This window comes from Phoenix dactylifera, chromosome 11, assembly GCF_009389715.1.
Source record: "Phoenix dactylifera cultivar Barhee BC4 chromosome 11, palm_55x_up_171113_PBpolish2nd_filt_p, whole genome shotgun sequence".
NCBI classification, from domain to species: Eukaryota; Viridiplantae; Streptophyta; class Magnoliopsida; order Arecales; family Arecaceae; genus Phoenix; species Phoenix dactylifera.
Genome location: NC_052402.1, coordinates 4,773,976 through 4,801,971, shown reverse-complemented (window position 1 = coordinate 4,801,971; position 27,996 = coordinate 4,773,976). Strand labels below are relative to the sequence as shown.

The following is a 27,996-nucleotide window of genomic DNA, read 5'->3' as shown; positions in this document are numbered from 1 at the left end:
AAGAGAACATAATTGCAGAGGCATCGGCCCCATTTAAATATCCCAACAAAATAACTTTACACTAACCACGCAGAGAAGAGAGACAGAGAGGGGCAATATAATTGACGGTCCAAAACGAACCTTTCGGATGAACAAGGTGATTAGAAAGTGCTCGAATTGCACAAAAAAATAATGAAATCCTAAAATCAGAAGATAATGTCATGGTTTCTATCGCCTGAATGAATGATTTCGTTGTAAAAATGGGCAGAAAAATGAATGTTGGAGTTTCACGGCAACAAATGAACAAAACATCCATCAAATTATGCAAGCTTTTTGGCTCGACCAGTAGAAGGCTGCATTTCATCCTTCTTCGAGCCTGAAGCTTCTGGTTTTCGAGCCCAAGCAGGTGCACGGTCTGGCTCATAACGGTAGTCATAAAAGAGTTCTTCCCCTGCACTTATCCGTTCTTTGGCAAATATACCTACCCTATGATCACCTGCTACCATGATCACCTTGGCATAGCAGTTTGGATCGGGCGAATGGTTGGCAAACTTCAACTTATCTCCCTTCCGGTATGCATCGAGAACAAACTGCATAGAATGCGCATGAGCAAAGTATGATAATGTAGATTAACACAAAGCATTTGTTCTGCAATTAAGTTGCATGCCTGATCATTAAGGTTGAAAAGAAATGATGAATTTTCACGGTCATATATCTTTCCACGCTTATCTGCTTCTCGATGAGAGATTAATTCTCCGGTGTATTCCCCAAGGTATTCATGTTTACCAACGCTATTCTGAAATAACATCAAAGACAATTTGGTAAAATGAGCAGGAGAGAGAAGCACAAGCAGAAAATTTACCTTAAGGAATGCTCCCCAGCCAGAAACATCAGATCTTCCAAGTAAGACCTGCAAGCATTTTAGATAAACATACCCTTCAGCTCTCCATAGCTTGAAATGTCCGAGTGCAAACAATAAAAATAATTCATAAAATAACTAAAAACTTTCTTCTTAGTGAAATGAAGGTGGAATAGATGATCAAAGATTTACAATAAATTTTATCATCAGAATGAAAAGAACAAAAATTTAAGCACACATTTTTCAGCTCCTAACAATGGCAGGTGTCAAAGTAAAAGGTAAACAACATCTTGCCTGATGAAGTTTTAGTTGCATCCAATTAGAAATTCTGTCTTAGCCATTCCTTCTGCTATACAAATCCAACTTATCCAATAAGTTGCTGGCACGAGGAAATTTGGCATAATTTGGTGGAGCGTTGATATCATATTAACTGGTAATCTTAGAAATGTGCTCAATATTATAAAAATGCCTTCTAGTCTTGGATTTGTTCTCCCGAGGTGACCCTGTTCTATTATAGAAAGAAATTATTCTTGTTGTTGCAGCAATGTTATTTCTATTTCTTTCTCTTTATTCTCTTTCTTAGGAGGCCAATGTCTACACAATCATATTCCGCTCAAGAATAGCATCATTGAAATCAACAAGAATTAATTCTACAATGGCTATTGGAAATTTTAGATCCCATAGCAAGTAACCCAGGACTCTGATGCACCCTTTGAAGAAACAATCAGTGGACTGATTGGCTGCTCTATATACATGAGACTATGTATGACGTGCACACTGGATCAGGACTATAGCATTTTGAACCAGACCCTCAATATTCAGTGGGCATCAGGGGTGATCTTGTTGCCTTTTGATTCACAAGATGACCACCAAAAGATCATCGCGACAACTAAATGTTCATCTCAGATACAAGTCCCTTTTTTTAACATTCATGGAGAACAAGGAGATTATTGGACCACATGCATCTCAACTATCAAGGTCCTTGACTAAGCAGGATAGGCCATCAAAAGCATCCAGCCAGGTTTTAGAGAAAAACCCTCCACTCTCATGAACAATCCTATCTATTTATATCCTATTCCTAATGTAAACATAAGCAGCATCTAGATATTCTTTAAGAAGGGCGACTTTGAGTGACCAAAACTAGTACTTAGAGAATCTACAGGATAGATGCTGCCAACATCAACATTTTTATGGCGGTGATCATTAGCACCATCTGAAAACTTCATCTGTCTGGAAGACCATGATAATCCATATATATATGATAATCCAATGGATCCTTACCTCTCCAATGCGATATTCGGTGGTGGTAACAAGTCCTATGTGAGTTGACTTAAACGCAATACATGGTAGCCACCACTAAAACTACAGGATCAACACCATCAACATCAACATTCATGGTAGTGATAATAAGGAGACTCTAAAAACACATGTACACGACCATGATAATCCATAATTCCATACCTATGACAGTCCAATGAATCCCTGCCTCTCTTTTGCTCTGACCGCCCATCTCCTAGTTCATGCAATAATTCTTCGTGAAGCTTTGAAGCATCGTCATAACCTTTTAACCAAATCCAGAACCAGAATGCAAGTGGACCAGCTCAAGGCTGATTACACAAAAAACTTCAATATGGTTGACCAGACAACCTGGCCTAAATATTAGGCCAACAATGCCTTTCAGCCAGCTTGTTTACACCCCCAACCCTAAATGATTCTCACCTCAGTTGTCCTACTAGGGCAAAGAGAGATCTCGGGTAGGAATAGCAACAGTTCTAATTCCCAACTTGCCTCAAGCAATTATCATGTTGTTCCAAAGATCACTAAGAAGTTTGACATTAAGTTCCCAGAGTATTATGAACATGGATATGATCATATTCACACAAGCATCTGACTGCTTGAGTCTTTGATCGAGCAGGGGAAAAAGAGATAATAGGTGCGCAAAGAGAAGGAAATATTTTTATGAACATCAAATTAGTTCCTACAGTTTAGCAAAAAAATATAAAAATATCAAAAATAGTATTCCTTGAGGTACTTATGTTTGAAAGGGTTAGCAAATTGTGCCTTTTCTCATCAAGTGTTAACATATCTAATCCATATAACAAGCAGGGAGATATCAGAAACTTGAAGGTGGGGTCTCTAACCTTTGTTTAAAGAACAAAAAGGACAAAATGGACAAAAGTTCTGGCCTCTTCACTATGGTTTACATATCCATATCACTCCTCTGTCCTTTATTACCATCCTGACTACATCTCAACCTTCAAATCTTTCCCTATCCCATCATCCGATAATCCAGTTCTATTCTAGGAAAAGCAACAAAACGAATACAGCCCCATTCACCATCAATTGCTCATGTCTCACACCATCAAAAATGCCCTGCAAATTGAATTAGTTTAGACGTAAATTTTTTCTCTAAAGTTCTTAAACATGTAACATGGCTCCATTTTTCAATAGAACCGAAAACAGTATTGTTCTACTTTGCCGACATGATTTACTACTGGGTGGAAGCTACAACAGCCTTTGAAGCATTGAGTCCTCAAAATCCTTTTTAATGCTTACACTCAAAAACAGTTATTAGAGTGAAAATGAAGCAGTAGCGACAGTTATGAACCACAAATTAACCTCTCTAAATGGGTAACAATAATCTAAACTACTGAGGGAAAATAAAAACAGTAGGTTCATTTCCCCAATGAATGCCTACTCCCAATCCACTAAACAAATATTCCCAATAACAAGTACCTCTGCAAGCACAAGAATGCATCAAACTGAACAAAACAAGGAATGACCAATATTTACCCTTTGTTGTTGTTTGAGGAGAAGCTTCATATTCCGGCATTCATAATTATCTCCTCTTTGATTTGGGCCTCCTAAAGTACCATCACCACACCTGAATGAAAAAGGAATTACAAAATAAATGAAGATAAAGACTAAAGAAACAAAATGCATAGGTTCAAACAATCAATTTAATCAACTAATAGATTGAAGTTTAATAAATAAGAGAAGAAAAAAAATTCAAGCATTTGCCACTAAAAAAATAAGAATATATCACTGAAGCAGAGAAAGCCAAAGCTAGATTTGGGATCAAAAGAGACACTTAAGCTCTGAAACATACCCAACCCAGCAATTTCTACAAACATCAGGGTCACATTCCCTATCAGCAGCAAAGCATGGGCACTGACGGCTTCGACACTGGCTCTTGGCACAATGACAACCTCGAAATCGGTTCTTACAAATTTTAGGACACCTAAATGCAAACAAAAGCAAGTATATAAATAACAGATGAAAAAGATGTCGCATATAAATTGCCATAGTTTTTGCTCTGATCACCCAAAAAAGGGATGGTATTTACTTAAAAAGAACATAACAGTGAAGATGTATCATGTTCAACTAAATGCTAGTAACACAATCAATTCAAACACTTTAGATCCATGTTTCCTAAATTCTTCATCCATAAATCTAATTCTGTTCCATGAACAAAAATCCTGACCCAGAAGGGGGAGAAAAACTCAGGTTTCTCCATTGAGAGTCTTGTTGTGTCTGTTTAATATGTAGTACAAGTATGCTTAATCAGGTTTGCAGGCCAGATACAGGTCAGACATCCCCAAGACCCCAACCCTGTAGCAGCTTGGATCAGAGGCTCTCAAACCTTCAGGGTAGAATAGCAGAGCTATATTAAATACATAAACATATAGGATCGTAGTTGCATGGTTCAATGGGATCTAGGCCTTGTTATTAGCTTGAGTTGCATGTGACAGGCCTTGTAGTTAGGTTGTCATTGCTTTTCAGAAGAAATAAGCAGTTCATAATAAAACTCCAAGGTGCAGTCCAGAACAACCACCAGAAGCCCAAAAATGGACAGCCCAAATTTGTGCAATTGTGCTGCGTATACAGTCAAAAAGCCCAAAATTTAAATGGGCCTTGAACAGGTCAGTAGTTTGGCTATTGGTCAGCCAGGTCGACCCAGGTCAGGTTCAGATCAGACATTACCAAACATCTGGCGAGTTGGGTTGGCTTCAGGACGGCTGGTGTAGACATGATATAGGGCATTAAGACAGCCCAAACTAAACCTGAACAGTTACACAACAAATCTTATCTTCCCTTTATTGGAGACGGACAGGTACACACTTGCACTTCGAAAGTGTTCCATATACCTGGCTGCAATGTCTGTTAATCCAACATAGTAGATGTCTCACATATAAAATAATTATAAAAAAAAGCAAATTAGAATATACAAAATCTACATTTCCTATCATTAGATGTTCTTTCCATACTTTGCTACAAATTAATCAGAAAAAAGGCAGAAGCAAACCACATATTTCATTATGTTTTACATTGAGTTTAATAAGAAAACAACTCACCCGCAATATTTTTCACAGCATGTTCCATTTACAAGGCAAGGGCATTGCTTTCCACAAGCAGATTGACAGCCACAAGGATTATACTGCCGATAAGGTTGATCCTTTCTCTCTGTAATTCTTTTTCTTATGGAATGGTAACCAGCAGATTTCCAAGTGTATTTCAAGCGACGAACTCTACCTCGTCTTCTCAAGAATCTTGATCTTGTCTGCAATTCATTACCCTACAAGTTATTACCAGAATAATAATCAACAACATCATATTAGACCCCACATAGATATGGAATTAAGTTCTCGTCTAAAATTTATATACATGCAGGAAGAAGACAAACCATAGATTCATTGTAGTCAACCTTGGCATGGCCTTCAACCAGAGAATTTGCACCATCAGCAGCTCCATATGTTCTTTTATCTTCCACATAATTCATGTACTGAAAAACCTCCATACATGTTTTCATTCCACTTAAAAGATTTCTAGCGATGAGACAGCTGTCCAGACAAAGAAAGTATACAATTTACAATGATGTACAAAAATCATGAATTGCATAAGTCCTTGTCAGCAAGTAATTTCGATGGATGACAGATATGAAAATTGGTAATATGGCTCACTAAAAACATACCACAGAGGTACTAGACTAATAGTCTGTCGATTGTAAAGGTGTCCAAAATTGTTCAACATCAATAAGAAAACAATTCTTTACAATATGTGTGTGTATATGCATATATTTTATGTGTATACACCATTACAAATAAAAGCAACTTGTTAGTGCTGGATCTAAGTAGGAAACTATGAGTTGAATCCATTTTCAGGTTCTATAGATTTCTTACATCACCTATAACTCAAGTAATTTTTTTAGGCAAAGGAACCATGTGAATCATTTTAATTATTTTTTAGAGATAGGACACTAATGTTGGTTGTCTCATATACAACTAATGTAGATAATGAATTTTATCCAATCTTTAAGTTAACCATGTTACTCCCTCACGAATTCCAATCGAGGGGCTTAATACCTGTAACTGTCTTCATGACATTTCTCAACACTTCTATCCATGTCAATTTTTAGTCAGCGTAACTAAATTGCATCCTATCACACCAAATCCAACACCTTTAAGCAGATCATACCTTATGCAGCAAAACATGTCCACACGCACACAGAAAAAAAAATTCCTTATTCTTTTTTAGTCTTTGAGATTTTCTCAAACCTACTAATTTGTAGACTCAAGCTTGATACTTTGCAATATGTTTATCTACCTAGTTCATTCTCCTCACCTTTAGAATGATCGTTCGACACTTGTATTGTCTTCCACTTTCCAGCATCTTGATTCATACCCTAAAGTTGTTCTTCAAATTATCAGTGCAACTACTTAGAGAAGCCCATATAAAAGTGTAATACAATATTCTCGATAAGGAATCTACTACCTAACAAAGGACAATAACTAAATAGGTTAATATGATTGATCCGACAATCAATAACGCTAGCAATTTTTCAAGAAATTTGATGAATTTTTTTGAATTAAAAAATATACTTATATTTTTTTGAAGGTGTTTTCTTGGAAAAGTGATTCTCCAATGTCTAATCAAATCCTAGAATCTATTCTTGGGAAATTATCTCTCCAATATCTAATCAAACCCTAGAAAATAATAAATACAGCAAATATTGGTTATGGTTCAGAAAGTTTAATATTTTGTCGCAACAACTTTTGTGAGTTACTGTTATAGTGGAGGGATTTGAATGCAAATAGCCATATCATCATACGATAAGTCGATAACCAAATTTCTAGGAAATTCATTGTGATATGATATTCCCTAAATACATGCAACTTAGATGCAAGGATCACATTTCATATTGTATGGCCCTTGGATCGAAACCCCAATCTTGGCCTACTTGAGCAATCCCTTGAGCCATAGAATGTACCAGCTAATGCTGAAACTGTTGAATTTTCCTGGTTGTGTTACCTACATCAAGCCCACTATATAACCTCTTGAAGCATACGTAGCAATCGGTCAGCTTCACTAGGCCAATAGCCTAAGAAAAAGCATAAGTCTTGCTGTGACCCTCCTAGAGCACAATACTCTCTCCCTTTTCTTGTTTGATGTGGGTGATCAAGAAACCTTAGGGGTCCTAATGCAGGCATCTAGTGTGGGTACAAGAGTTAGAGATTGGGATTCACCGTTGCAAGAGTGCAAGTCAGATCTCGCACTAAGCATTACTTGCACATCAAGTGATCATTTTATGCATGTTTGATTTAACACATTGTTTTGCAGAACGTACTGATCTAGGTGAACATGATAGACTTTTCTTCAGTTGATTTCCATTTATTATGCTCTTATTAGATGTATCAATATGCACATTTAAGATAAACACAATTGGTTGGAGTAATTTTAAAGTATTAATTTCAAGAAATGTAACAAGTTCAGAAAAGATCAGAAAGGATATTGTATGCAAAGAAAATGAGTAGTTGAAAGATGTCTGCAAATTTCAAGGCAGAAAAAATAGAGCAGTCCTTGATCATGAAAGAATATGAACTGATAAAAGATTTGAAAAATTGGGGGTTTGCAGAAAACCAGCTACTCAAAAAGGATGTAAACTGACCTGTTCCTTCCAAAAATTTCCAGACCTTTAACAAAAAGGCTTTGCTCAATCATTTTCCAAGATTTACGACGAGTATTTTCATATCTGCAACTGTTCTCATCAACAAACTCCTCTTTTCTTGAACTTTCATCACAATCTGTGGCCAGTGACTCTTTCCCTATCTCACCAGTAGAATCATTTTGAGTTTCAATGTAAGCTGAATTGATACTGTCCTGATGTGATAGTCCCTTTTTTCTGGAACTTCTGATTATTGGAGATTTGACAAGTTTGTTCTGTGAAGATGAAGTAGAATCTTTACTGCCATTGCGTGTATTTGATCTAAGCTTCATATCATGCGGCCAGAGGCATCCATTAACAATGGAATCAGAGTCTGGGGGCACCGGGGTCACCATTTTCTTCTGCTTTTTCCGCATGCATACAAGAGCCCGCTCAGCAATTCTTTTGTTGTCTTTCTTCCGAATACCAGATTTGCCACCCTGTTTAATTTTCAAGGGTGAAGAGAGTTGAACAGACATGGCATCCTGTCGAGGATCTACTTCAGATTCGCTACTTTCTGAAACAACTCTTGCATTAGAAGAAGCACTTTCACTTTGATGGGATTTTGCTTTCCTCCCTACAGAAGAACCTTGACTTTTCTTTTTTGGAGACAGTGATGCTCGAGCACTACCAGATGACTGTGTTGGCTCTTCAAAAACATGTGGCACCTCAGAATTCATGGTAACCATACGCTCTGATTTTGGGACCTAATAAAGCAGTAATTTTCAGCATTTTTTTAGCATGAAACATTGCATCTCGAATAAAATTTAATAATTCAAAAGAATATATGGCCAATCATAAAACATCAAAGTTAAATTGCAATATAGTTAAGTATATACCAGTTTGTAGCAGTGACCACAACAAGGTGTGACATCATCTGAGTTGCTCCAGGGAAGTTGTTTTTCTGACTGATAGAAAGGACAACTATGAAACTACAAAGAAAACACAAGAGGTTGAAAAATCAAGTTTTCAGTTCACCAACTTACAGGAAATACCAAATCTTGAGAACATCCATGCAGTCTACAGTCAAAAACCTGTACATATTAACCAGGAAGCAGACAGAAGCCATTATTGGAATAAAGTAGCATGTACATAGTTATAACCTAGGAAGTACTAAATGGAAAAACAATTGCAATGGTACTTACTAGACATCGCCTACAAAAAAGGTTATCAAAAGAGTCCAATGCTGCATCCAGATCTTTTTCTGATAATGCATCTTCAGTTTGAATCTCAACTCCACCTTCTCCCTTTTTAACACACTCCTCAGTTTTCTCTATCTTTATAATGCTCTCATATCTTGCCTGTATAAGATGTTTGATGTTGTTTCATACCTCTGTACATGCCAGCATAAAATAAATGGGAAACAGCTAAACCCAAGTTTACACCAAACTCATTCTCATCACACTTTAGGAGGAGAAAGTAAACTGGGGCCGGAGATTTAATACAACCATGCAATAATGTTCACAAGTGAGAAAGTCCGAGTAGATAGAATTAATGGATAAGATGTACCCTGATTTCATCAGTACTCCTTTCAAGGCACTGAGCCAATGAATCCAGCACAGCATCTGATAAACCAACTTTTTGGATGGTCATCCTGGATGACATGGTTAAAAAGGCAAATCAATAACCTGGATAAAATGGATGAATGAGAAAACATATATCCTGTTATTCAAAGCCATCGCATGATGGATGGGTCCAAAATATTAGAGGCCCAGTTGCATAAACTCACTAGTAGATGTCAGTGGCTTTCACTTTTTTTCTCTAAGGAAAAAAATCACATTAGCTCTTGTTAGGGCAACACCCTGCTGCCTACCAACAGATTGCAACCAGCATAGAGTTAGTGTCTGTTTCTTGGAGCTATCTTCCTGTACCTTTATTTGATACTTCTTTCACTTTCCCAGCTTCTATTCCACTTTCATGACTATGTAATTCATGGCATAACCTTCTTCATAATATCTTCAATAATCAAATAATGTTTTGATGTCACCCAAGTAATGTATCCTTCTCAACTTCATTTCATGACAACAGCTACAAATATATTTTTTTTAAGAAAACTGCCGCCTTAGCCATCTAGGCTCTGGAAATGATGTTTTGCATCAAGTTTAGGTATGACAGATGAGACTGAATTACGCATTAACATTGAACATTTCCAAGTTGGTACTTCCCATTGACTTGGTAAATATTATCTGATATGTTATGTTCCATGTCTGGTGACCTCTAGGCACACATCTAGGACACAGGTGCTAGCTCGCCCTACAGCTGCCTATCTGCCACCAACATTCTTTTAAAATGTTGGCTTCAAATTGAACACCCAGTTCTCCCCTGATTGTCTAGTGAAACGGTGTTACATTCTTTTGTATATTGTATTATATGTCAGACCTTGCACAAAGATCAAGTCCCCCAATAATTAGTCTTAATTGACGATTTTCATAACAGTGATTGGTTCATGTTACTTGTTCAACATGCAACATAGGCAGCTTAGTAATCATTTATCTTTGAGACAAACATATGGGGATTTTGCAAAAAATTGCCCACTTTAACACAACCCCAAGTTAGGTTGGGTTAAGGTTAGCGGTTAAGGTTAGCCTAAATCCAACCCAAAAATAAATTTATACTATGATTCAGATAAAGTACTTGAATGTTTCATTTAAACATATAATTAGGCCCATTGAGTTATAGAATTGTGCAGCTGTGCCCAAATAAGATCCCTACAAACACAATACTTACATAAGAAAAATAACCTTTTTCCAATCTTAAATTACATATATAACCTGATGTAACCTGATTAAGCCAGCCCTACCAGCCCAATGCCACCCTAGCTTTAAGCTTAAGATGTGTTTGGGATTGTTGGGTTGGTTGGAGAAATCCCAGCCGGAAGTCAAGTTGCATACAGTTATGGTTGGGAGATATAAAGGTTTGCAGAAGAGATAACCCTTAAGACAACCCTATCTACCATAGTTTTAGTCCAAGTGATACACTTTATCCTCATATTTAAGTGGAGTTTAATGGACATGATTCCTGAAGTAAATTGATATTTTTTTATATTGAATGCACATATTTATGGAGTGATGGATGCACTCTTTATGTTGAATGGCTAGAGTATATCCTTGGGACCCAGACAAAAGACTCAGAAAATTTCAAAAATAGGTCATTTCTGCAAAATAAAATGTGACCTGAATCTGCAAAAGCAGAAAAAAGTGATATTTTTAAGAAATTCCTCAAATATATGCATGAAAATAAAGCAGTGTATAACAAGTTATATGCAAAAAGGCAAACTAAACAGATAGCAGAACTGTATGCAAGAAAGAAAGAGCAAACGGAGTAATAAATTTGCATTGTTAATAGAGCAAACTAGGCAAAGGTCGCCATCTTTAAGTAAATAGAGCAACAGAAAATTTTAGACCCACAACATAAACAAATTTTAAGATTATACCGACCGAATAATAAAATCTTCAGTACTTCCAAACTGTCTCTTCTCTTCTTCATCGTCAACTACATCATCCTCACTATCGCTGCAAATCAAAGCTTCACCACAACTTTGATCATAATAAATTCTCCTACGACCAACAACGGACTGGTCCTCTGCCATTCTTTGATTTCTGAATGAAGTATTCTAACAATCAGTAACTCTAGCAATACGTCAAACAAACAAAATGGACCAGTCACCAAATTTTCAATATCAAAGATTAATTCACTTGAGCAAACTTCTGTTTGAGTTTCACAATATTACAAATACATGTTAACCAGTTAGTTGGTCGATGAAGATTTGGGAAATAAAAATGGGAACTTAGTCAAATATCAGCCAGAGAAAGCCATTTAGTGTCTAAAAAATACAAGAGGAAAAAGAAGTTGAATAGCAAAATAAACCTCAGACATAGGCGTACATATTAGTTCATTATATTTACTAAAAATAGGTTGCTTCAATATTGCAATATTTAGAATGCCTGCGTCAAGAAGCATTATTGATCACATTAAATAGTTATGCTATAATATGCATGATTAAGTATAAGAAATCAGACATAAGCGTACTCCAAACCTTAAGTATTATTTCTGCTACTATATTTAAAAATTTTCATTGATCAGAAGATAGATAAATACACACACACATTTCTCTCAAGAAAGACATACACGCATACATAATATATATATATATAGAGAGAGAGAGAGAGATAAACCTAGGATCTCTCAATCAGGATCAAAGCCTCAATCCTATCACTTGAGAAGGAGACATAAATTAGAAATCTACAATGTTTTAAAAATAATTTATGACATTTCGAAATGCCTAAAACCACATATTATGGATCTCCTTCTCAAGTGTTCCAATTAGACAATTTTAACAATACAAAACAATGTTTTGATTTAATTTATGGTTTAAAAACAAACCAAAAAATTGAGTTTTGGTTGCATACATCTTTAGATATCTAGATCAAGACTGTTGGTGTAGATTCTGGCCTCCAAAGTATTTAAACATGTGAGGACACTTACAGATAAGCAGGTCAAGAACCTAATTGATAACTTTGTGGCTAGTAGCTTTGGGCAAGGTCCTCGGTCGTTATAAATAGAATTAGAGCTGACCTAGCCCATATGCTAGGTGACATTGTAGCACAAGAACTCTTAGGGCTGACCACAAACCAGTGGTGCTGCTTGTGATTGGATCTTTCCTCCAACAAGGATGTTAGGGCTTAAAAGAGGGAGCATGTGAAGACCCATCAGGCCTGTGATTAGTCCAACATTTGGTGTGTATTAAGAACTCTTGACTGCTTGAGCAAGGTCAACGACCCCAATTATAACTTTGCGGCTAGCCAGTTTGGATAAGATCTTGGGTTCTTATAAATGGTATCAAGTGAAAAGGCCCTTGCAGGAATCTGTTTAGTCCCGCATCAGGTGTGGATTGGGCGAACTTAAGCTTGACCGAGGATTCTAATTAAAATTTTTGTGTCTAGCCTTTTTAGGTGAGGTTCTTATTGTTAGAAATGATATCAGAGCCAACCCAATCCATGGCCCATGTGGCTAGGGGACACTACAGCACATGCTGTTTGGACTTGACTACAAGCTGGCCATGCTGTTTGTTACTAGACCCCTAATAAGGACATCATGTCTTAAATGAGGGTTGCAGATATGTATTTAGTGTATTTAGCCCCACATCCGGTATGCCTTAGGGAGATCTTAGGTACTTAAGCTAGCCTAAGGATCCTAATTAATCATATTCCAGCTAGCCTTTTCGGTAGAGGTCCCAGGTTGTCACAAAGTACACTATAGCTATTAATACATAGGAAAGCTACTAGAAAAAAGTTATTGTTTTTTACTTTAATTATATTAAGTAATGCATATGATGTTCAGCAATGTCAATCCTCCCATCAATTTTAAATTTGCAAGCACTTGAGGCTTCAGTCATTTTGGGAGATTATTAGGTGAACATAAAATATGTACACATAGAGCAGGTCTATAATACAAAGAAGCCAGATGGAAAAGTTTTACAAACAACACCCAGATTATCTAATACCCTGCACATATCCTTCACACTTGAAAGGGACAAGTATATTTAGAAATTTATTAGACATTAATCGTATCCACAATAGCCCATGTGATTACAATCTAGCTATGTTACAGAAGTGAAAGGAAACAAAAGAAAAAAAAACTTGCCCTTTAAATTGATGGGAGGAAAAGGTAATAGTATTTAAGTAAAACATTTTATAGAAATAACACCAAAGGCTTCGCTTATGAGTTTATGCGTGCTCAAAACCTAAACTATTTCCTTTCAAGGAGGCATGCACCTGGCTTTTTCACCATATTTTCCAGTACACATTCCTTGCTAACTTGGAAGTGGAAAAGGATCATGCCACCAAGGAGAATCCTGGCAGCTTCCCTCTTGTGCTCCATATGAAAATAACTTTTCTGTATGGAGTTTGCTAAATGATTCTCAAGAATGAGTTATTGCCCATCAATAGTTCATTCTTAGAAATAAATATTTTCCAACTGCAAGCATTATATGATGTGCATAGGATCATAATAGTGATCATGGCATGGTCTACTTACAAAGATCAGGTTATAAGAATTAAGATATAAATTGCTAATACCAAGTAAAAAACATGTATTAGAACCACCCAATTATTTTACACTATCCAACCCAAAAGTAAAAGCTTTGATAGGTTCAGAAATTAGACAATTTTTTTTAGTTTCCAGAATTGTTTTCTTTATTCTTATGTTAATTCCATAGGTACACCTAGTTTTGTTATATTATGTGTGTGTGTGTTACAATTGGTTGTTAAGAATAAATTTTTTTAGTGTATTTATCTTAAATAAAGTTTTCTATTTAACAAATTATCTGGTTTATTCACAAAAGGATGTATTTGGCCTTTCAAAGCCATGATTTCAGATCAATTTGATTTCTTCCATTATGAATCATGTAAAGGGAAGACTTTAAAAACTTACTAATTACTTAGCAAAAGACAAAAGGGCAAGAAAGGATTTTCATATCAACATGGTTTTTGTGGATGACAAGTATGGGTATCACATATCTATGTGCAATACAACCCACACTGAACTGTGAGTTGTATCCACCACCACATTTCTTTTGTCGTTCCAATCATGTCAAAATTGCCAATCTCATCTTGGATCACTATAGCATCCACATAAACAAGATGTTTAAAAAAGGGTGTAGCGGTGCATGAGGCTCTCGCCACCATGGGTCTAGAAAGGGTCAGATGTACACAACCTTAACCCCACATATGGAGAGGTTATTTCTGTGTTTCAAAACCATGACACTAAGGTCATAATGGTGCAACATTATCATTATCCCGGCAATCAGGATTGGGGGGGAGGGGGGGCTAGGGAAAACCTAACCTTTGGCATTTTTTGGTGCAATAAAGGCCGCTCTAGGACTCGAAAACGTGCCATTGCACTTGTTAGCCCAAGCCTTTTACCATTGCATCAAACAATGGCCCCTTTTTATATCAATAAGATTATCAAAGTTGACCAAAAAAAAAGAAGAAGCACTATCGTTAACTAGCTTGCATTCATGAAGCATTGGAATAATATCCAATGCCAATAAATGAACAATCTAAGAAACCATGTGAATTAGCATAAAGCCAACATAAACACATGCTGTACAGTCTACACAGTTAGTTGGATTTAGCATACAATGTTGCAAACATAAGAAAGTCTATTCATCAAGATGTAAGTATTGAATAAACACTTGTCAATATAGAAGCAAGAAAAATGTACTTGTGTACGCATGAAAATAAGCCATGAATCAATTAATGGAATAAATACCCAATTCTTTTATAGTTCTAGATGTACCACCTGTCCAAGAAAATCCATGTAGTATATGGAGGTAATTTTGGCACTTCTGGCAGTTTGATTGGACGAACTGTATTCTTTCCTCCATAGTTGCTCCCTATAAGTACAATCGACGAGGCATATGAACTTTCTTCTTGACAACTACTGCTATCTTTTTCCCCTCCAGATAGTTCAAGACTACTTAGCATACAAAGTGCATCATCTTGCCTTTTCGTTAACAAATTTACATCTATGTTAGTATTGTTCGATGTTGTATCTCTCCTAAACTTTGATAAATTACAAAGATGTTGCGTGATGCTACTGAGTTTCTGCTTGTTCTCTTCCATTCTTTCCTGATAAAAAATGAAAATATGAAATGAGCAATGCTGCAATAAGTTTTTAAGCTCACATCACCAACTGAAGCAAGCGAATATTCAGCAATATTAATACTTTAAGATTGGTAATAAACAAGAAGGCATGTTTACTTGGTCTACCTTAATATATATGTAACGGTCAGCAACAACTTGTTTCATCAAGGAATCAATAACTGACAAAATATCCTGAGAAGTATGATTTCCTTCTTTAATTCCGGTGATCTGCATATCATGAACAGCCAAGCAAAATATCAGTAAAAAGTTACACCAGTGAGGTTTTTCTAGAAAGAAGGAAAAAGTTGAAAAATCATATAAAGCACAGATAGACAAGCGGTTAGTATATTATCCAAACTAGTAATTACCGAACCATCCCGAACTAAGCAGTTCGGGGCGAACCAATCCGAACCAAGCAGTTCAGGGCATACTGAACCAAACTGAATGGTTTCCGAGATGGTTCAGTCGGTCAGTTCATAAAACAATTTTTTTATAAAAATCTCTTTGCCTTCTCCATCTTTCTCAATTCTTTGATTTTTCTCCCTCTCTCTCTCAATCTCTCGATTCCTCTCTCCCCCACTCTCCCTCGCTTCCCCAATCTCTCGATCTCCTGATTCCCCTCTCTCCCTCTCGATCTATCAATTCCCCTCTCCCTCTCTCCCCCTTCTCTCTCTTCCAATCTCTCAATTCCCCTCTGCCTCTCTCCCTCTCTCTCAATCCTACTCTTCCAATCTTCCTCTCGCCTCGCCCCCCTCTCTCGATGCTTGGTCGCTAATGATGACTCCGCGACTTCGGCAACTCCCGAAGACAATACTGACTACAATTAGGGTTCCACAACAACGAGCTACAGCCCCTCCCCCCCCTCCCTCTCCTCTCCCCTCTCCTACTCCCTATCCTTCCTCTTAGTTCTAGTATGCGTAAGCTTGGTATGATACATATCAGAACCATACCAAACTAGCCACCAATCGATATATCCCCCAGTATTGGTTTGGCGAACCTTGATCCAAAGGAATAAACACCGTACTTAGTCCCATGCCGATTTTATCCCAAATGATATAATACCAAGATGCTACCATCTCGACTTTTGGGACAATCTAGCATCTTGGTATCATACCGGTCCTATCGAGATGCAATGAGAGCAGACCAGATCTACCCTCATTTCTCCTCGCCCTTCCTCTCTCTTTCTCTTCTCCTCTATTCCCCCTATTTCTTTATTTCCAACGGCACACACCCATGACAAAACCCACATGAAGAGACCATGCCTCCCCCCTCCAACATATTGTTCTCTTTCTCTACTTTTCTTTGAAAAACAAGCGACTTGGTTGAGTTGCACCTAGTATCAGCTGAACCAACCATGGTACCAATTGATAATGGACTATTATCCTACACCCATTCTAGGTAACATTTTCTTATCAGAATAGTATGGCACTAACAAGAGGGGTCAGTACTACTAGTGCCTAGAACCTTGACCTACCATGTGTTTTACATGGCAAACTTAAGAAATCTTATACCTACTTATCTCCACAATTTTAAATGCCCAATAAATCAATAATTTCAAGCATTGAATCAAGATGTCAAAATGATTCCCTGTCAAGACACTACCCTTTCTAAAAGGACCAAGACTTGCAAATTACAATCTCAAAAGCATGGATATGGATACGAGATATAGATACGATATGATATGGATAAAGTGATACAGTAAATCTTGAAAAAATAGGATATGATACTACCAGGATAAAACTAAAAATAAATATATATTTTTTACATATGGTCAAAAAGGCATCCAATAAGCATAATGGGCTTATCATAAAACACCACATAGCAATATCTATCACAAATTATAAGATACTTCAAGAAATTATGGTTCCTACTCCATATAATAAGCCAATAGCATAGTACCATATCTCATCCAGTCAGGTCCATCATCAAAATGTTAACATGAATCGAAAAAGAAAAGTAATTCTTCTCATCCAGCAACAACAATCCAACAAATTATTTAAAAGAAACACGGAGCCTAGAAAAAAAATAACAAAAATCTAGGGTATCAAAATTCAAGAATCCAACAAAAGAATTAAATAATTTATAAAAATAAATTAAATAAAAAATAGAAAGCTAGCAATACAAGAAAAATTCTATTGTTCAAAAATAAATGCAAAACATGAATATAATGAATGCAATACAAAAAATTCACCATTAATAAAAACATTTGTAGATAGAACAAAAAACATTATTCTATCCCAAAAAAGAGAGTTTTTTTGGAAGGTAGAACCCTCCAAGACTTTGCCATGACCTATGCCAGTTATTTGATACCCATGAATGAGAATTGAACAGCCGAGGTGAAAAAAAAAAAAGGAATCTCTATTGATCATAGAGATGAATAAGGGAAAAGCACAAAAAAAAAGTTTGGGAGAAAGAATGAAGAGAAAAAAAAGAAAGGAAAGAAAAATAATTACCTCGTTTGCTAGAAGCCACTGCTCTCCCACCGATGTCCTACCACCGATGTTCAACAGCTAGTGATTAGCAGCAATCGGTGGTTCAGTCCCCTTCTCCACCCCGCCTCCCCCATCTTCTATCAAAATTAGGGCACACCATGGGAGAGCATGGGAGCCCATTAGGCCACCTTATTGTTGCTTTTAAGTTATTGGACCCAGATGTAAATCCGAGTTCAAAATTCAAAACCCGAGTCCTGTAACCCATTACTTAAATTAGAAGTATCCAAGAAATGTATGAGAAATACCCAGGCATATCCACAAAGTATCTAATTCATAAATATTAAAATATTCAAGATACTTTGTTTGCTTATCAGACAAATTTGAGCCGTATCTGACCCTCATCCATGTCTGATACGTACCGGATACTACCACAACATCCCTTTAAGAGTATCCGTGCTTCCTAGGCTACAATATGCATTCTTGCTATCTCGATGACAAATTTTGTTACCAAATATACCTCCTCTTTTATTCTTGTGCAATAAAAAAAGGAAAGTCATCTCTTGTTACAACTAAAAATAAACATGGAATAAATTGGGGAAATGAGCATTTAAACTAGTTTCATCCAAAATCCACCGAACCAGTACCATAACTCATACCAGTCAGCTACCGATATGGTATGGTACGGTACTGTGTTGTGCCAGAGTATACCAAAATAGGAAGAGAGAGAGGGAGAGTGAGAAGGAGCGCGAGGGAGAGAGAAGGGTGGGGGAGGGAAAAAGTGGGAGAGAGAGAGACTTACCAGATGAGAGCTTCGATAGGGACGACCGACCAGGATTTTGGAAGGGACGACCGACAAGAGCTTCGATAGGGACACAAAGAGGGGGAGAGAGAGGAAGAGAGGGAAGGACTATAACCCTAACCCAAGCAGAGTGAGAGAGAAAGAGGGGAGACTTATTGATGAGATATGGCGTTGAAGAGCTTAGAGCGAGCGGCGTCCAATGACGTCGATACCATCAAAGGCGACATCTAAAGAGCGAGCGAATGGGAGAGAGCCTCCAAGACTCTCGAACCATCAAATGAGTGAGGCGGGAGGGATTTTATATATGAACCAACCCAAGCAGCTAAACCATCCCAGACCAACATCGATACAATTCGACACAAGCCAATGATCACTAGTTTCATCTCAAGCATTTGGTTCCCTTTTAGTAATTTAAAAAAACTCCAAAATGAGAAGAAATCAAAATGAATAAAGCTATTTTCAAGTTTGGAATGCCAAAAAACCATGACCAATGATTTCATGTTGTTCTTTTAAGACTTTTGGAATAAAGTTATATCTCTATAAATTTGTCATATTTAACCATAATAACTAATACCAAAACTTACTTAGAGACTCAACTTTGAGCCAGTTTCACTTAGTATCCCTCGAATTTAAAAAGTTTCAAAGTGATCCTTCAAGTTGGTGTAGTAGTTTAATGTGGTCCCTCTGTCCATTTTCGTTTACCTGGGCTCACGGAATTCTATCATGTGATGGTCATGTGAAACTTTTAGGACTAAAATACCTTTGTGAGGAGTGGTTTAGATGGAGAGGACAATATTAAGGTTTAGAGAGGAAGTATTGGAAGAGGAGTTAGTGGGAATGGGTGGGGCTCAAGACCAAGTTAGATAGAGCGAGGATGAAAAGAGTGACGGGGTTTAGAGAGAAGGAGGAGGTGGTGGAAGAGAAGGTAGTAAGAGTGGGTGGGGCTCATGGCTAGATTAGATGGAGAGGAGGGATGAGGACAATGGTAGGGTTTAAAGAGGAGGAGGACGTGTTGGAAGAGGTGGTGGCAGTGGATGGGTTCAAGTGGGACCAAACTAGAGAGGAGGTATGAAAGGAAGGTGAGGAGGGTAGCAGGATTTATAGAGAAGGAGGAGGTGTTAAAAGAGGAGGACGTGGTAGAAGTGAGGAGGGATGAGAAGAGGAGAAGAGAGAGCATTTTTTGATAAATAAGCCATTGCAGTAGGGACCATATTGAATCACCTCCTTAGGAATCATTTTTGAAACTTTTGAAAGTCAAGGATACTAAGTGAAACTGACCCTAATTTGAGAAGATGTTTAGGTAATTTTCCCTAACTAATATTTGCATACAAATCCTCACCATCTAGATTTAATAGAATACATATCCTTGCACTTAAAATTTAGCTTGTCCTCATAAAAGCAAGCTATTTACTATGTAAAATGACCAAAAAACCCTTCTTGCAACAAAATCCTCCAACATTTCCACATAGTATGATGAAATTGTAGAGAGATATTTTGCAAAAATACCCCTCCAGACTTCCCCAATGGTCATATGGCTTTAAATAGCGATAAAAATGGGCCATAGAAAATATCCATCTAGATTCATTATCAAGTTTAAATCTATCTAGATTTGGATACAATTCTCAGCATATGTCAGATATCTATATTCATATTTAAATCCATCAAAGAAAAGCAAATATGAATATGAATAGACAACTATCAAGTCTGTATTCGATATAGCATTTATTAATTGTAAAGGAAAACAAATGACGATATCAACATGCCTTTGACTTGATTTACTTTCCAATATCTTTGATTTGGTAGTTCAAAAGTCTAGCCATTCAATTTATATCTGCATTTGTATCTCAATTTTCGACATCCAATTTGTATCCAGTCTATTTAAAACAAATATAGATATGGATTTTAGCATCTACTTAATATCCATACCGGTATCTATAATTGTAAAATAAAAACAGATACGGATATCGCTAACTAATATCTCATCTATATATGATCCATTCTCAACCTTATTTTAAAGGTTTTTCCAAAAATACCACAGGAAATAATATTATATTATATTGCATTTCGATTTTAATATATAATAATGGTATAATTAATAATATTTTATTTTAATATATAACTATGGTATAATTAATAATAATATTAATGTAATTACAGTATTTTATGACTCATGTTTTAATATTCATATATAGTTAAGAACTATATCAACTTATTATTGTAGAATGCTATTATATAATATTATAATATAATTGTAGATAAAATGTTTATTATCATATGTTATGTTATAATATTCTAATAACTCTAGAATTTGCATTTGGACAATATATTATAAATTTATTATTATATTGTATATGCAATAATATTTGTAATTTCACTCAAAAGAGATATTATAACATACATAACATTACAATAATAATATCACAAATATATCCTATCAAGTATAAATTACATATTTATCTACTATAATTATAGATACTAATTTTTAGAGGTGAATATGCAAAAAGGAAAATTTGCAATTATATGCAAAAAAAACTTTTTTACTATTTATGCATATCCAAGTCATAATAAGATCTTTGAATTTGTTAGGATCGGTAGAAAAAAATATGCTCGAGTATAATTTAGTATGCCTTGCATATGTATATGTGATTGTGATACGAATTACCTTTTCAGTCCCGTTATTGAATTGTCTAAACATAATTGTTGTAGTGGAAATGCGGACTGTTTTACTGTTTCTTGAGAGCTTCTGCTTCAATGCATGTGTAATATGCAGTATTATGTCTTTCTACATACTAAATCGAAAATGTGTAATTTGCAGCTATGCTCAAAAGGATCTTGATGGACTTATAATGGCAATTGGCAAGCAGGTATCATCAAATGAACATTATTGTTCTCAAATAAAATTTCTCCCAACAAATCTAGAAGGTTTTGACCTTTCTATTTGCATCTCATTCCCTCTTGAAGACCTATTTCATTGGTCTTTTTTCCTTCAGAACAATTACTGAGGGTCCAAAGTCCAAACAAAGTTTTCTTTATCAAATTCATTTATGATTTCAAAAACCTCAGCCCGCTTTTCTCACATCTATTTCCCTCATCACTTCTTGATACATCATAAGATTAATGTCCAGAGCTTGAAAACACCTCCTTCAGGTGGATGCAAAATTGTGGTTCCAAACACATTGATTGATCACATCGAGGTAGTGCTTAATCAATATATCCATCAGTAGTTAAGGATTTTCTGGAACAATCTCTCCAAAAACAAAATTATTTCCACTTGATTAAAGATAAGAATATTGCCCTCCAAGAATTTTTGCGTAGTAAGTTACAAAGATGCCTTGATCTACAATAAAACAATAATATCCGGTGGTTTGCTTAGGACACCCACTAAGAGGAACACAATCCACAAATAGGACTCAGGTCCATTATTTGGCAGCCCTCTCCTAAAAGATTCCTCTTGGGAGAGGTCTAGGGTCCAAACCCCGGTGGTGGCATTCCCATCATATTCCCTAGAAAAAGAAAAAAAAAGGAATGGATGCCACAATTTGATCTGAGACCCTAAGTTCACAATTTCATTAAACCACAACTCAAAACATGTCAAATTAATAAACTCGGCCAAGTTAGCATTATATGTATCATAATCTAAAGCACACAATTCCCAAAATGGAATGAAATCTTCGTGATTCATCATAGATCATATAATATCAAACAATATCTGGTTTTACATATTGAAAGCACCAATCTCTTAAGGATTCTGAAGTGTAATCCAATAAGAAAAATTATGACTAAAATATCTTTTGCTACACTTGCACCAATGACAGACTAGTACAGTATGGTAACAAATTATGCCATTTCAGCACTTGTGGGTCATCTGCTCCTAGCAAAAAAGATAAATTCTAGATGTATTGGTCTGCAATGCAATGCTAATTACACATGGTAAATTCCAAATAAATTTAGTACATATGTTAGTTAACAATTGCAAAAAGTGGAGTAAGCATCTCCTCAAACAGCTCTTGCTTTAGGTTCAATTTTGAAAAAAAGTAAAGGACCTCCACAATGTCACAAAGCGATTTCATAATCTCAATCGTTTATCTCTATCTCAACCCAAAGTTTTTCCTCATGTGAAATACTTTCTATAGATGGTTGGTGCTCTGATGCTATAAACATGAAGAGCTTCTAGTGAAAGGAAGTTAGATGCTTGGGCTAATGGGTCAGGTTTAAAAATAGTTTAGACATTTTCCCATTTGGATTCAACTACAATTGGAAGGGCCAAAATTTTAAAATGGACTATTCATATAAGCTAACTTACATATGATTTTATGAAGCCAAAAAAATCTTTTTGATGCGTTAGGTGCATAGATAGCTTCTTCAAACAAAGTTGCATGGATTAGAAGGCAAAAATGGAATTAGGAACTTAAATATCCTTCTTGTCTTCTTTAATCAAGCTTGATTTAAGGGCTATGATTAATTTAGTTATATCAATTAGGCCATGTACTCTTGTTATCTTGCACTTTGAATCCCAATGTCTTGTACATGTAAATAAGCTTGGGGGAAGCTATAATGAAATTCCAATTCCCTCCCTCCTCTTTTCTTCTATTTTCGAGTGTGATGATTTGCCCTCAAGTCAAAGTCTCTCATGTTGATCCTTCATTTTTGCATAATCTTGTATCAATTTCAGTTTTCAGCAAACTAATTCACGTTTGAAAATAATAAAAATTAGATATGGGGCTTTTCTTGTGGATTTAATGTTCTAGACCTAATCTGCATCCTAAAATGCTATCATTCAAAAATAAGGATTAATACCCTAAAAACGTCTCTAGGGCCCCATTTCACATTGCTTTTGGAGAGCCGAAAAGCGCTTCTTGGAGGGCAAAAAGCTCATTTTGATGATTTTGAGGTGTTTGGTAGAAATTTTGAAATAACTTTCAGGCTCATTCAAAAACTGAAAAAGATCTACAAGAAAAAAGTTCCAATTTGGAGCTTTTAGGCAAAAACTCTACTCGAGATGCATCAGAAAGCCTTTTTTTTAAGAGGAGAAACTCGAGATCAAAGTCTGGGCAACAAAATTTTTAAAAATTAATTTACAGATAATTTATAAATTTACAATACTTTGTAGTTATAATTTTTGATAATACAATATAATAACAATATAATATAATGATATAAAATTATGTTATATTATATGATATTATGATGATAGTATATTATTGTCATCGTTATTATATTATAGTAATCATATTGTAATAATATAATCTTATTATACTATAAGAATATTATAATATAGTATTTTATAATATACTAAAATAATAAAATCATATTATAATATTATAATAATTATTATAAGATGTTAAAATGTTTAATATCTTATAATTAAAAATTTATTATGCATCATATTATTTAGATTGAATATCACTAAAAAAATTAAGAATACTTTTTTTTTCTTTTTCTTTTTTGGCTGAAACGGGCATTTCATATATCACGGAAGAAAATTAAGAATACTTTTTAATAACAATTTTTTGATAATATATATAGACAATTGAAAGCACCATGTAGTATCCTTTATTATCATTTTTTGATACTAAATGCGCTATCTCAAGTTCGTTACCACATAGATGTTAAAGCTCTATAGCACCTCAGAAATGTAGTTTCTAAAAAAGTAACTTTTTATTAAAAGATTTGATCGAGAATATCATCATCTATTAGGTAGGTCAACCGACCAACCGAGTTGGGCTGGGCGTCCATGTCACAGAACTTTCTCTAGCTAAGAATTCCATTTTTGATCGAATCGAAGATATATTTTGAGACGGATCAGACTGCTTCCCCGAGGAGGGCTAAAGGTGGGGAAGAAAGAGAACCGGTAGGTCGGCCTTACTCCCGTATCTCTCTTAAATTTGCGAGGAAAACCCGCAGGATACCATGGGAAATTTAAAACTCTTAGATAGGAACGTTCAGCAATTGAATTGCTTAGATTTGACTGAAGCAAGTTAGACACTTTTAGCTTACAGTCACTGCTTCCCTCTCTACTACGGGCCCCGACATCGCTTGCCAAACGACTCCTTCGATAAAAGCTCTTGGGAGTCATCAACCTGTTATCCCCGGTGTACCTTTGATCCGTTGAGCGAGAGCCCTTCCACACGGGACTCCCGGATCACTTAGGGAATCTAAAGAATGAACCGAACATTGGTTTTGTAGCCCTTATCGCTCTGTAGTGTTCTCTTTGCTCCTGATTGAGAAATCCCTCTTTGAAAATAGAAACCTATCTGGCCCCAAAGCTTAAAATGCGATATACCTTCCGAATATGAAAGGACGCGAAATCCTGACATGAATACAAACAATTTGGTGGGTATTTCAAAGGAGCCCAAAGGCGCTTACTATGAAATCCTATGGTCATGTCTACTAGCAAAAGCTCTCCCAGCGAAAGCTCTACATCCAAAACTCTACAAACAAAAGCTCAACTACCTACAATAGTGCCAAATAGCACCTCAAGGTTCTTAGAAGTTGCAATATGCAAGCTTTCAAGGTGCCATATGGCATTTAGTTAGTACTTCGATGCCTACATGGAAGCAGAGAAAAAAATACAGAAAGAGGAGAAAGAGGTGGACAAAGGGGAGGGGAACAAACCAAAAGGTTAAAGAAGAAGGAAATAGTGGGAGGATGTGGAAGAGTAGATGACGAACAGGATGGAAAATTTTATAAAAAATAAAAATAGGAAAAAAGTGTATCTAACCAACATTGGTTGCTGACAGATTTCTGCTACACATAGTCCAAGTGCCCTTGTTCACCATCCTTTGTCAGCAGCCAGCATCCTCTACAGTGCCTGCTCCTCCTTGGTCGCTCTCTCTACTCTCATTTTGGGTTTGCAGGCAAATGGTTAAGTATGAAGCAATTTTCAAAACTGCCAAATCTGCACATTCCCACCCAAGTTGCAAATGCAGGTAGTTTGGGCAATTAGTGTTCATTCTGGCTCTATATCTGAACCACCTAAGTCCCATGAGGGGGGCCAATCGGCTGTATATACACATGTAGTTGAATAGATTACAACAATAGTGCTCCTAATCAAGAATATGAGAATCTCTTTTCTTTAATGAGAAGTGATAAAAAAAATCCAAGTTACTGCATGCCAATCAGCATTTTCAGGACTAGGCCTAAGAGGCTTCTAGTGGGTAGTTGTGAAATGTGATTATTAACGGTGGTCGGTTCACCAATAAAAATCTATTCTCATTGGACCATTCAAATGAGCTTTTATTTTGAGGTGTTGAACAACAGCCAATCATATCATGTTTAACAATCATGAGCACATGGAAATCAGGCATGTGTCTGGTCATGTTTTCGCATGGGAATCTCGGGGGTGGAGAATAATGTAATGTTGCTTTCACATTTGTGGCAAATTCACTTGACATTGATTGCAAATTTATGCAAAGCAGCAGTAGATGATGGTCAAGCTAATACATGGTTTTTCCTTTATCATGCAAAGAGAGCAACTCTCGTGACTACATCTTGCAAGAGAATGCGAAGTTTTTAATTTTATTAAGTAGCAATCCTTTGCAAGTGTTATCAAACCTCGTGGCAATCATTAGCCCATGACTTTAAAAAAAAAAATAAAGACATAAAACAAGTTAACGTCGAAGCCAGCAAGAAAATTAAATTTAAGCTTCATGCAGACAAAACAAATGGCATAAAAGGAGACAGTCTAGGTTTTTATTTTCTTTATATGATTTCTAATAAGAATTTGAGAGTTGTAAACTTTTACCAATCACCTGCACGTAGACAAGGGTAGGATTCCAAGATCATACCTAATCAGGAAAGTATACAACTTCTTCGCGTATTAAAATTTCTGTCCAGAGTACTTCTCTTCTCTTCGGATTTTGCAAAAAAAGAAAAAAGAAAAGAAAAAAAACCTTATCTTTCTTGGGGAATGCTAAGTCTTTGCTTAGGGATCGATGCAGAGTAACGAATTTGCATTTGCATCACACGACAACGTTACTGAAAAGATATCACGGTTAAGAAGTGATCAGGTAGCCACAACACAGTGGATCGAGCCTGCTTTTGGGAAACCAAAATCCCAGCAGCTGAACTAAGAGCACGCTGTGACAATGTGGTTCCCATCACGACGACAACCACCTAAGAAAACATCGCATGACGCATCCACATTGCAGTAAAAATCCAATCTCTTGGCAAATCCCAGGCTGGGAGAGGGGGGAAATTCAGGAAATCGAAAATAACAGGCACCAGAAATCACGCAAAGGGGAAAGAAAAGGGGAAACCGTCGAGGGAGAGGAGTGGGAGAAAGCGGAGAACCTGAAGGCCGGTGGAGGGCATGGATTTGCTGGCGGAAGCCGAAGACGAGGCCTTGGACGCCATGGCCCTGATCTCTCTCTCTCTCTCTCTCTCTCCCCCTCCCTCCCTATATATCTCTCTCTCGGAGAAACCCTAGCAATAATGGCACGCCTCGAGACCTGGAAGGGCCGGAGACCGCCGCCTCCGTGACATCCGAAGGAAAGAAAGGAAGGAATTAAAAGAAGCGAAGTGAGGAGGAGGGAGACAAGCGTTGAAACGTTATCATGTGAGAGGGGCGGCCAGAAATAGAATGAACTCCCTCCTTTAAATTTTGATTTTGAAATCGTGTCCAAAAGAATAAAGAGGGGTTGCCTGCCCGTCCTTCGCTACTTCAAACGCCTTGGCCTCCTGGGATGGGAGGGGTTGGGGGGTTCTCTAAGTAGTACCAGCAGCAGCAGGTTAGGTTGCCCGTAGCCGTCACAAAGGATCCAGAGAAGAGAAGGGCCGTGCCTTACCCTCCGTTTGGGAGTTTTGGAGGGAAAAATAATAATAATAATAATAATAATGAGAAGGAAAAAAAATAGAATAGCCATTTCTCTCCACTTATTTGGAAGTTTTAGAAGAAAAAAAAAATATACTTTCCTTCTTCTTATTTAAAAATTTGAAAAAAAAAGAAAAAATATCATATATTTTTAACACTTTTATTAAAATACATTTGAAGTAAACTTACCTTTGAAGCTTAATAACTGTTGCTCCTCCAAAAAAGTGCAGCTGTGGAGATAGAGCTTCGTAGAGATGTAGCAGATGGGTATATAGAGATGGAAATGACATATGAAAGGTTAAAACAAAAAATGCCCTAAGATATATTTGTCCTTTTAATTGGATACTTCTTTAATTTAAGGGTAAAATAGGTATTATAAAAAATTTATTAAGTTTTAATTCTTTTCTCTCCAAATTCTTTCACTTATGGGAGAAAAGAAAGGAGAAAATTGGAGCCCAAAATTTTTGCTTCTACTCTCTTCTATTTT

The 27,996-nt window shown here is 36.4% G+C and overlaps 1 protein-coding gene across 5 annotated transcripts; it reads right to left on the bottom strand.

The window, feature by feature from the left end:
• Window positions 1–77: 77 nt before the first annotated feature.
• On the bottom strand, window positions 78–27,382 carry LOC103713764 (histone-lysine N-methyltransferase CLF-like). Of its 5 annotated transcripts, XM_039131340.1 has the most exons (17): window positions 26,990–27,381; window positions 17,920–18,152; window positions 15,593–15,694; window positions 15,123–15,451; window positions 11,258–11,419; window positions 9,330–9,414; window positions 8,966–9,121; window positions 8,807–8,854; window positions 8,660–8,728; window positions 7,785–8,527; window positions 5,523–5,679; window positions 5,194–5,414; window positions 3,948–4,079; window positions 3,632–3,722; window positions 842–889; window positions 647–775; window positions 78–569 (listed from the first exon to the last, which is right to left on the bottom strand). In XM_039131340.1, exons 3-17 carry the CDS (start codon window positions 15,629–15,631, stop codon window positions 300–302), a joined length of 2,679 nt encoding a protein of 892 aa, XP_038987268.1. In that variant the 5' UTR covers window positions 15,632–15,694; window positions 17,920–18,152; window positions 26,990–27,381; the 3' UTR covers window positions 78–299. The 5 variants fall into 5 exon arrangements, with proteins under 5 accessions (XP_038987268.1, XP_038987267.1, XP_008799008.1 ...); XM_039131339.1 differs by lacking the exon at window positions 17,920–18,152 and having other exon boundaries at window positions 5,544–5,679; window positions 26,990–27,382; XM_008800786.4 differs by lacking the exon at window positions 17,920–18,152.
• Between the last annotated feature and the right edge of the window lie 614 nt (window positions 27,383–27,996).

What these genes read in the sequence shown, in the direction of transcription:
- LOC103713764 (XM_008800786.4), bottom strand. Translation starts at nt 27,052, where the DNA reads ATGGCGTCCAAGGCCTCGTCTTCGGCTTCCGCCAGCAAATCCATGCCC. An exon ending in ACCGTTACATATATATTAAG is followed by an intron (nt 15,452 to 15,592) that starts GTAGACCAAGTA and finishes ATTTTTTATCAG; the next exon opens with GAAAGAATGGAAGAGAACAA. An exon ending in TGCTGTGAAAAATATTGCGG is followed by an intron (nt 4,080 to 5,193) that starts GTGAGTTGTTTT and finishes GTTTGCATTTAG; the next exon opens with GTGTCCTAAAATTTGTAAGA.